Source organism: Quercus robur, chromosome 12 (genome assembly GCF_932294415.1).
Source record: "Quercus robur chromosome 12, dhQueRobu3.1, whole genome shotgun sequence".
Taxonomy (NCBI): Eukaryota; Viridiplantae; Streptophyta; class Magnoliopsida; order Fagales; family Fagaceae; genus Quercus; species Quercus robur.
The window spans coordinates 41,441,024-41,452,026 of NC_065545.1; the positions used below are offsets into that span (position 1 = coordinate 41,441,024).

The 11,003-nt window shown below is 36.8% G+C and overlaps 1 protein-coding gene across 2 annotated transcripts; it reads right to left on the reverse strand.

Annotated features, from left to right (window-relative positions):
• Positions 1–824: 824 nt before the first annotated feature.
• Positions 825–8,296, reverse strand: LOC126710581 (11S globulin seed storage protein Jug r 4-like). Of its 2 annotated transcripts, XM_050411112.1 has the most exons (5): positions 7,987–8,296; positions 7,647–7,897; positions 6,966–7,517; positions 6,796–6,867; positions 825–1,353 (listed from the first exon to the last, which is right to left on the reverse strand). In XM_050411112.1, exons 1-5 carry the CDS (start codon positions 8,285–8,287, stop codon positions 1,003–1,005), a joined length of 1,527 nt encoding a protein of 508 aa, XP_050267069.1. In that variant the 5' UTR covers positions 8,288–8,296; the 3' UTR covers positions 825–1,002. The 2 variants fall into 2 exon arrangements, with proteins under 2 accessions (XP_050267069.1, XP_050267070.1); XM_050411113.1 differs by lacking the exon at positions 825–1,353 and having other exon boundaries at positions 6,279–6,867.
• Positions 8,297–11,003: the final 2,707 nt, after the last annotated feature.

Genomic DNA, 11,003 nt, shown 5'->3' on the forward strand with positions numbered 1-11,003 from the left:
GGTTGGCAAGAAGTGATTAGAATAAACGTTAAACGCAGAATGAGGTCTCAATGAAACCCCAACCCTTCTTCAAGAATCTGAACTTTTTGTGTACACCTCAAGCTCAACGGGTTTCAAATAAGAAGAATTTGGAATTTTGACAACCTTATAAATTTTCAACCTTATACTAGTCTCAGCCTCATCAAACATTATGCCCCAAAAAAAAATCCAGTTAATCTTTGGTATAAATTAAGAACTACTCTCGAATTAAATAAATTTTACAATTTATAATAGTCTCAGTCTCATCAAACATTATGTTCAAAATAAAAATAAACCAGTTATATTTGGTATAAAATTAAAAACTACTCTTGAATTAGTAACTTATACTAGTCTCAGCCTCATCAAACATTATTAGGGGGAAACAAATTTAACTTTGGTATAAAATTAACAACTAGCGTTGAATTAACAACATTATACAAGAAATCAACAGCTTACATACACTACTCTCTACACTCTACAAAGACTAAGAGAAGCCATCCAAAAGACTATTGGGACCCAAAATAAAACACTCATTCAGATTAAATTGTCCTCACAAAATTCACTTATTACATTCAGACTCAGCTACCACTGCATGTTATCCTGCATGTCAAAACGCACTGTTGGGGTTCCTGTTCGATCTGAGATGCAAACACAGAGAAAGAGAGAGAAATGCAAATTGAACTGTTAAAAAAAGGGGGAGCTAGATAACAACAGAATAAAACCGCCCCCCTCTCTCTAGTAGTAGAAGTGTTTGAGTATCATTGTGCGAAAATATGAAGGAAAAGAAATAAAATCTGTAAACAAAATTTAGCTGAACAAACCATATATATAGGATTTTATTAACTTATTATAAGCTCACAAAGATACACATAGCAGTGATTTATTTGAGTAGATACACTGCTAAGCATTGATTATTTATGAGAAGAGCCTTGCAACCTCACAAAAAGCGAAACTACGAGTCGGCTTGATACACTTTCGACACAGTTACATTAGATTTTTCATCAAAGCTATAGCCCTCCTCTGAGAAGAAGATCTAGAGGGTTTTACCATAGTGATCTCTTGCTGTTCCAAATTAGATTTCAGTTCTGAAACATCTTCTCGGCTAAGTTGGAAGGCGTTGGCTAGTACGTCCGCTGGAATGGCCCTGAGGATAGAGGTTTGTCCCGCAAGAGGAGAAATCTGGGCATTGTCATTTGTCTTGAAGGCCACCCACTCGAAACCCTCACTACTACTAGCTCGTTTCACCACAGCAAAGTTCTGTGGTACGGTTAAGATTTGATGTTGCTGCAGCTCATCATGGAACACAGTTTGACCAAAGTCGTCAACCACTTGAACCTGGGCACGACCCTTTACCACATAGATCACGCTGTGTGCATTCCTATTCCAGTGTGGAACATAAATAGCATCCTGCTTGTAACATGTATGACCTCTAAATTAATTAATAAATCTAAATATCAAAAAAGCAAATAATATTTGTTAAATTTAATCGCAGCTTTCATTAACATTACCGTTTGGAGTCTTCCAAACTCAGCACTGAGTTGAAGCCAGCGAAGGACTGGGAGGTTGTGGCTGTTGAGGGTACTGATTCGACCAGCTTGGGGGTTGTAAATATCAGCTCGTGAGGAGTCATGGATGTTCTCCCTGAGCCTCAAGGTGCATAGAGTCTCCTCAATGCCATTGTCATGTCCATGTCCACCTCGGCGGCTCTGGCTCTCACGTTGTTCCCTTTCATCTTCTCTCTCTTGCTCTCTCTCTTGTCTTTCCAATCGCTCGCGCTCTTCACGTGACCTTGGCGGCCTGGCCACTTGAAGCCTACCCTTCACTTTCACTATGTTTTTCCTGTCTTCATGGAAGCCTTGAAGGTTTCTAATGGTCTCCTTATCCATGTTGAAAGCATCAGCCAAATCTTCAGTACGGAAGCCACTGAAGAGATTGTTGCCCTGTCCCTGTTGCTGCTGATGACCACGCTCGCGACGGCCTTGGCCTTGTTGTTGCTGGTGGCGTCGTTGCCCTCGTGGGCTTCGACCTTGTAGCTGAAATTCATCTTCTGGGTTTCCGGCGAGATAGAAGTGCTACATATGTATTCAAAGCCAGCCATGTAATAAGATGCATATATCATCGTCACTTTAATTATACCAGTTGGATTAATTGTTATTACATATTAATCGGAAATAATATTTGGATTTCTATTTTAGTTCTTACTCTGGGGTTCTCGTCAAGCTGGTTGGCTTGGTTGTTAGTGTCAAGGAGTGAGAGTGCGACAACCTCCGAATCGCCATCATTGTACAACCAATGGGCTACTCCGGCGGGCACTGCTATGATGTCACCCTGTCGGAAGTTTCGGATCTTCTGGTGCTGGTCTCGCTGCTGTCCTTCTCGTTGTTGTTGCTGTTGTTGAGATTCTTGGTATGTGTTGGGGCAGCCGGGAAGTACGCCACCAAAGATACCATAACCTGGTGTATAACATTACGCAAATTAATTAAATTACACAGTTTGCACTTGCAACTTGTACATGCACAGAACTAAATTCAGTGTAGCTTACCTCTCTCAATGTAAATGAGTTGAGCAGTATTGGCGTACTGAGGCAAGAGAAGGCCATTAGGCTCAATGGTACGGCGAACTACGGCCACTCCGACGCACTGGAATTGCTTGTCGTTGGGGTCCCAAGACTCGATCACACCGGCTTCCGCCTCAATGCGGTGGTTTGGTTCGAGGGCATCTAGCCTATCCAGTTGGCACTGGTTGAACCGTTGTTGCTGCCTGCTTGTTTGAGTAGCTAGGCATCCATTGAAGAGCACAAGAAGCTGCAGGCACAGAGAAGTATAGAGCAAAATAGGCTTAGCCATGGTTTTGGTTTTGGTTTTGAGGTAGTACTGAATGAAGTGGCGACTCGGAGATGCTGGTATTTATAGGAGAGATATGTTGGTAAGGGACAGACACGTATATAATATTATACATATGGCATGCATTGGTTAAGGAATCTTTAGCCATTCTTCAGTTTGCATGGCTATTGTTTTGCTATTGTTTTACACCTCAATATTTTTGTTGGGGCAGGTGTCTATAGATGCCTCAGAGAAAGAGACAAACACCTTACCCAACCTGAGATAGGATAGGATCGTTTATTTTGCCGATGCTAAAAATACGGTATATAAAAGTAAAAGTTAGTTGAAATAATATAGTGGGAATTTTGAATAATACCAAAAAGTACAGTAGGGACTATAAATAGTAGCAAAAATAAACTGAATAGTAAAATAAACTGACTTTTTAGAAGAAGGACTGTCTTAGAATTCCTTTGATAACAACTTATTTAGCTTAAATTTTTTATAAAAAAAAAAATTACTAAAAATACTATAAATAAAACTAAAAAGTAGCTGAAATAATACAATGAGATTTATAAATAATACAAAAAAGTGCAATGAGACCCATAAATAATAACAAAAATAAGCTAAATAGTATTTTTTTTAAAATAAAAATAAAAATAAAATTGGACATTACTTTCTGTTGGAATGGCTTGAATTGTCAAAATTGGTGGCTTGACATTAGCCAACAAACCATCAGAAAGTTGCATGATTTTATGCATGAAGAAGTCAAGAAGTTGTATTAAATGTTGCATCGACTCATGGCCGAATTTATTGACTTCTTTGTTGATAGAAGTCTTGCATTATTGACATGCATACATACTTTACCTTTTTGGCCGAAATGTATGACTCCATTGGCATTCATGAATTGTCAAGAAAGGGCAAGGAACTACACCTGAAGTTACCAAATACATGCTAGCCAAAATGTATGACTCCATTGGCAATAAATGCTAGCTATTTTTGTTGACTTGATATGTTTCATGTTGGTGATATTTCGGCTGAAGTTTAGCTATAAATAGAGGTGGAGCAAATGATATTCATGCATGAGCTACAGAGATAACAATTAGAACTTCTTCTGTGTGTGTGCACCAGAGTATAGGAAGTTAGTGTCTTGCAACTTTTGTCTAAATACAATAGGGTGTTCTCTATTCATTTGTGAGAGAACCAATGGTGTATTTGGGGTTTGGGATTGTGTGAGAGTGTCTTCAAGTCATTGTTGTAATCTTCGCAGTTATAGTGAAATTTTATTCTGTCGCCTCCGGTGGACGTAGGGATATTGCTGAACCACATAAATTCCTTGTGTCATATTTTTTCTTCTCTCTCTTCTTAAAACTTGTGTTAACAGATTATTTCAACCAATTTTCAAAACACTTTCCATAACTCACAATAAAGACATGGACGTGAACTCCACACCACCATCTATGCACAAGTCTTTCAATCAAAGTTGGAATCATAGAAGTCACTTGGGCACAGGTAGAGTAGGGTGTGAAATCATTGGTTTGGCAACCATATCTTTACTTTAGTCAAGTATGGATCAGGGCATTAGCTCTTACTTAATAGTCCACCATTTCATTAAAAGACTATCATATATTTGAGTTAACTAAGTCAAGTAATTATTACTATTAATAGCCCACCCATGACCTTTGGTTGACCTCTACACAATTTTCCATATCAGTATTTTTTATTTATATTTTTTAATTTGATTTAGGACTTTTAAGATGTATTCAAATACAAGAAAAAACTTATCGTCGAAGTAAGTCGGAGCAATCCAAAAGGGAAGAAAATGAGTTTTGGGAGTGAGGAGTGTTTTCATCTGTTTGGGATTTTGTTTCTGACATATTATGTGTTAGAATAACGACTAAAGGAGAGGTGGGTTACGGATTAGTAACGGAGGGAATCACAGGTGGGTAAAATCTCAAAATTAAAACCACGGATAGGCAAGTCAAATTATAGGCAAACTACAGATGGGTAAAGTGTAATTATCCCACACTTTATAGATTTCTATTTTGTTTTGGGCTTGTCCTTCTCTAATTCTCTGGTCACTACATCATAATTAGGGTTTTTTAATTATATTTTTACTGTGTTCTTTATGCAAACACCTCCTCTCTCATTCGATTTTTTTTTTTTTTTTTTTTTTTACTCTTTCTTCTCGCCTTCTCTAATTCTTCGATCACTAGATCACTATTAGGGTTTTTTAATTATAGTTTTTTGTTGATAAGAATTGTCAATTTTTTCTATTATGTAGTCATTTTTTTTTTTCAAATAATTTATAGGCACTGAATTTTTTGGTTCTTTACTCTTTCTTTTGGCTTTTTAGAAGTTCTAACATCTAAATTTTGGGTTCATATTTTAGCAATATATGAAATTGTCTTGAAAAAATTCATGGGTTATTCTTTTGAGGTAACCTATCTTTCTCTTATATTTTTTCTATTATGTAGTCATATATTTTGCCTTACCATTTAAATTAATGTGATTTAAGAATTATAAATTACTATTATTTTTAAAAAATTAATTTTCATGTATATGACCCTTTTTGCATTTTTACTCTATTTTTTATATTGTTTTTTACGTTACTAGGTCTTGAATCTTGATGAACAAGCTTAGGTTATGCGTTAACCTCATAAATTTGTTCTTTAAATTTTTATTATTTAAGAACCAAAAAGGGTGTTGATATGTTTCTTGTGGCATTTTTCTCAATTATATTACCTGAAGGCAAGAGCCTCTTTCTCTCGCCAAGAATAAAAGTTGGAATCATAAGTAGATGAGAGGCAAGAAGGTGGCAGCCTAGGCGATGTAGATAATAGGAGCATTCCAAGTGCTTCCTAGATTGGTCATCTTCTATCTCAATTAAAAGTCTATGGCCTTTCAACTGGTACTTCCTTCTTCTTTTTTCTACATTCATATATTCCGAAACTTCATTCTCTAACGAAGTCAATTTATTCATCTAATACACCTTTTTGTTGTTCTTCTTCTACGTGTTAAAATATTATAACTATTGCCTATAACACTAAATTAGCTTTTCCAATTCTCAAAAAAAAAAAAAAAAAAAAAAAAAACTTTTCCAAAACCTATTGCTCTAGATTAATGACTCTTTCTGAGTGTCAATGCCATTTCTGAGTATAATTAATTACTCTCTCTATATAAAAACTTCTATAGTTTTTATTTTCTTATTTTTGGGTTTTTTGGTTGCATTTTATATAGCAAGAAAAAAGGAGATCAAAAGGCACTGTTGGTTCCGGTTCGATCTGAGATGCAAATTGAACCGTAAAAAAAGGGGGGAGCTAGATAACAACAGAATAAAACCGCCCCCTCTCTCTCTCTAGTAGTACAAGTGTTTGAGTATCATTGTGCGAAAATATGAAGGAAAAGAAATAAAATCTGTAAACAAAATTTAGCCGAACAAACCATATATATAGGATTTTATTAACTTATTATAAGCTCACAAAGATACACATAGCAGTGATTTATTTGAGTAGGTACACTGCTAAGCATTGATTATTTATGAGAAGAGCCTTGCAACCTTACAAAAAGCAAAACTACGTGTCGGCATGACACAGTTTCGACACAGTTACATTAGATTTTTCATCTAGGCTATAGCCCTCCTCTGAGAAGAAGATCTAGAGGATGTTACTATAGTGATCTCTTGCTGTTCCAAATTAGATTTCAGTTCTGATACATCTTCTCGGCTAAGTTGGAAGGCGTTGGCTAGTACGTCCGCTGGTATGGCCCTGAGGACAGAGGTCTGTCCCGCAAGAGGAGAAATCTGGGCATTGTCATTTGTCTTGAAGGCCACCCACTCGAAACCCTCACTACTACTAGCTCGTTTCACCACAGCAAAGTTTTGTGGTACGGTTAAGATTTGATGTTGCTGCAGCTCATCTTGGAACACAGTTTGACCAAAGTCGTCAACCACTTGAACTTGGGCACGACCTTTTACTACATAGATCACGCTGTGTGCATTCCTATTCCAGTGTGGAACATAAATAGCATCCTGCGTGTAACATGTATGACCTCTAAATTAATTAAACCTAAAATTCAAAAAAGCAAATAATATTTGTTAAATTTAATCGCTGCTTTCATTAACATTACCCTTTGGAGCCTTCCAAACTCAGCACTGAGTTGAAGCCAGCGAAGGACTGGGAGGTTGTGGCTGTTGAGGGTACTGATTCGACCGGCTTGGGGGTTGTAAATATCAGCTCGTGAAGGGTCGTGGATGTTCTCCCTGAGCCTCAAGGTGCACAGAGTCTCCTCAATGCCATTGTCACGTCCACCTCGGTGGCTCTCACGTTGTTCCCTCTCGTCTTCTCTCTCTTGCTCTCTCTCTTGTCTTTCCAATCGCTCGCGCTCTTCACGTGACCTTGGCGGCCTGGCCACTTGAAGCCTACCCTTCACTTTCACTATGTTTTTCCTGTCTTCATGGAAGCCTTGAAGGTTTCTAATGGTCTCCTTATCCACGTTGAATGCATCAGCCAAATCTTCAGTACGGAAGCCACTGAAGAGATTGTTGCCCTGTCCCTGTTGCTGCTGATGACCACGCTCGCGACGGCCTTGGCCTTGTTGTTGCTGGTGGCGTCGTTGCCCTCGTGGGCTTCGACCTTGTAGCTGAAATTCATCTTCTGGGTTTCCGGCAAGGTAGAAGTGCTACATATGCATACAAAGCCAGCCATGTAATAAGATGCATATATCATCGTCACTTTAATTATACCAGTTGGATTAATTGTATTACATATTAATCGGAAATAATATTTGGATTTCTATTTTAGTTCTTACTCTGGGGTTTTGGTCAAGCTGGTTGGCTTGGTTGTTAGTGTCAAGGAGAGAGAGTGCGACAACCTCCGAATCGCCATCATTGTACAACCAATGGGCTACTCCGGCGGGCAATGCTATGATGTCACCCTGTCGGAAGTTTCGGATCTTCTGGTGCTGGTCTCGCTGCTGTCCTTCTCGTTGTTGTTGCTGTTGTTGAGATTCTTGGTATGTGTTGGGGCAGCCGGGAAGTACGGCACCAAAGATACCATAACCTGGTGTATAACATTACGCAAATTAATTAAATTACACAGTTTGCACTTGCAACTTGTACATGCACAGAACTAAATTCAGTGTAGCTTACCTCTCTCAATGTAAATGAGTTGAGCAGTATTGGCGTACTGAGGCAAGAGAAGGCCATTAGGCTCAATGGTACGGCGAACTACGGCCACTCCGACGCACTGGAATTGCTTGTCGTTGGGGTCCCAAGACTCGATCACACCGGCTTCCGCCTCAATGCGGTGGTTTGGTTCGAGGGCATCTAGCCTGTCCAGTTGGCACTGGTTGAACCGTTGTTGCTGCCTGCTTGTTTGAGTAGCCAGGCATCCATTGAAGAGCACAAGAAGCAGGCACAGAGAAGTATAGAGCAAGATAGGCTTAGCCATGGTTTTGGTTTTGAGGTAGTACTGAATGAAGTGGAGACTCGGAGATGCTGGTATTTATAGGAGAGATATGTTGGTAAGGGACAGACACGTATATAATATTATACATATGTCATGGATTGGTTAAGGAATCTTTAGCCATTCTTCAGTTTGCATGGCTATTGTTTTGCTATTGTTTTACACCTCAATATTTTTGTTGGGGCAGGTGTCTATAGATGCCTCAGAGAAAGAGACAAACACCGTACCCAAACTGAGATAGGGTAGGATCGCTTATTTTGCAGATGCTGAAAATACATTATATAAAAGTAAAAGTTAGTTGAAATAATACGGTAGGACTCTTGAATAATACCAAAAAGTACAGTAGGGTCTATGAATAATAGCAAAAATAAACTGACTTTTTAGAAGAATGACTATCTTAGAATTCCTTTGGTAACAACTTATTTAGTTTAAATTAAAAAAAAAATTACTAAAAATACTATAAATAAAGCTAAAAAGTACCTGAAATAATACAGTGAGATCTATAAATAATACAAAAAAGTGCAATGAGACCCATAAATAATAATAAAAATAAACTAAACAGTATTTAAAAAAATAAAAATAAAACTAGACATTACTTTAATTTCATTGGAATGGCTTGAATTGTCAAAATTTGTGGCTTAACATTAGCTATCAAACCATCAAAAAGTTGCATGATTTTATACATGAAGAAGTCAAGAAGTTGTATTAAATGTTGCATGGACTCATGGCCGAATTTATTGACTTCTCTGTTGATAGAAGTCTTGCATTATTGACATGCATACATACTTTACCTTTTTGGCCAAAATGTATGACTCCATTGGCATTCATGAATTGTCAAGAAAGGGCAAGAAACTACACCTGAAGTTACCAAATACATGCTAACCAAAATGTATGACTCCATTGGCAATAAATGCTAGCTATTTTTGTTGACTTGATATGTTTCATGTTGGTGATATTTCGGCTGAAGTTTAGCTATAAATAGAGGTGGAGCAAATGATATTCATGCATGAGCTATAGAGATAACAATTAGATCTTCTTCAGTGTGTGTGCACCAGAGTATAGGAAGTTAGTGTCTTGCAACTTTTGTCTAAATACAATAGGGTGTTCTCTATTCATTTGTGAGAGAAACAAGGGTGTATTTGGGGTTTGGGTTTGTGTGAGAGTGTCTTCAAGTCATTGTTGTAATCTCTACAGTTATAGTGAAATTTTATTCTGTCGCCTCCGGTGGACGTAGGGATATTGCTGAACCACGTAAATTCCTTGTGTCATATTTTTTCTTCTCTCTCTTCTTAAAACTTGTGTTAACAGATTATTTCAACCAATTTTCACAACACTTTCCATAACTCACAATAAAGACATGGATGTGAACTCCACACCACCATCTATGCACAAGTCTTTCAATCAGAGTTGGAATCATAGAAGTCACTTGGGCACAAGTAGAGTAGGGTGTGAAATCATTGGTTTGGCAACCATATCTTTACTTTAGTCAAGTATGGATCAAGGCATTAGCTCTTGCTTAATAGTCCACCATTTCATTAAAAGACTATCATATATTTGAGTTAACTAAGTCAAATAATTATTATTATTATTAATAGCCCACCCATGACCTTTGGTTGACCTCTACACAATTTTCCATATCAGTATTTTTTATTTATATTTTTTAATTTGATTTAGGACTTTTAAGATGTATTCAGATACAAGAAAAAACTTATCGTCGAAGTAAGTCGGAGCAATCCAAAAGGGAAGAAAATGAGTTTTGGGAGTGAGGAGTGTTTTGATCTGTTTGGGATTTTGTTTTTGACATATTATGTGTTGGAATAACAGCTGAAGAAGAGGTGGGTTATGGATTAGTAACGAAAGGAATCACAAGTGAGTAAAGTATCAAAATTAAAACCACGGATAGGAAAGTCAAATTAGAGGCAAACTACAGATGGGTAAAGTGTAATTATCCCACACTTTACAGATTTCTATTTTGTTTTGGGCTTGTCCTTCTCTAATTCTCTGGTCACTACATCACTATTAGGGTTTTTTTAATTATATTTTTACTGTGTTCTTTATGCAAACACCTCCTCTCTCATTCGAATTTTTTTTTTTTTAACTCTTTCTTCTCTCCTTCTCTAATTCTCCAATCACTAGATCACTATTAGGGTTTTTTAATTATAGTTTTTTGTTGATAAGAATTGTCAATTTTTTCTATTATGTAGTCATATGTTTTTTTTTTTTTTCAAATAATTTATAGGCACTGAATTTTTTGGTTCTTTACTCTTTCTTTTGGCTTTTTAGAAGTTCTAACATCTAAATTTTGGGTTCATATTTTGCAATATATGAAATTGCCTTGAAAAAATTCATGGGTTATTCTTTTGAGGTAACCTATCTTTCTCTTATATTTTTTCTATTATGTAGTCATATATTTTGCCTTACCATTTAAATTAATGTGATTTAAGAATTATAAATTACTATTATTTTAAAAAAATTAATTTTCATATATATGACCCTTTTTGCATTTTTACTCTATTTTTTATATTGTTTTTTACGTTACTAGGTCTTGAATCTTGATGAACAAGCTTAGGTTATGCGTTAACCTCATAAATTTGTTCTTTAAATTTTTATTATTTAAGAACCAAAAAGGGTGTTGATATATTTCTTGTGGCATTTTTCTCAATTATATTACCTGAAGGCAAGAGCCTCTTTCTCTCGCCAA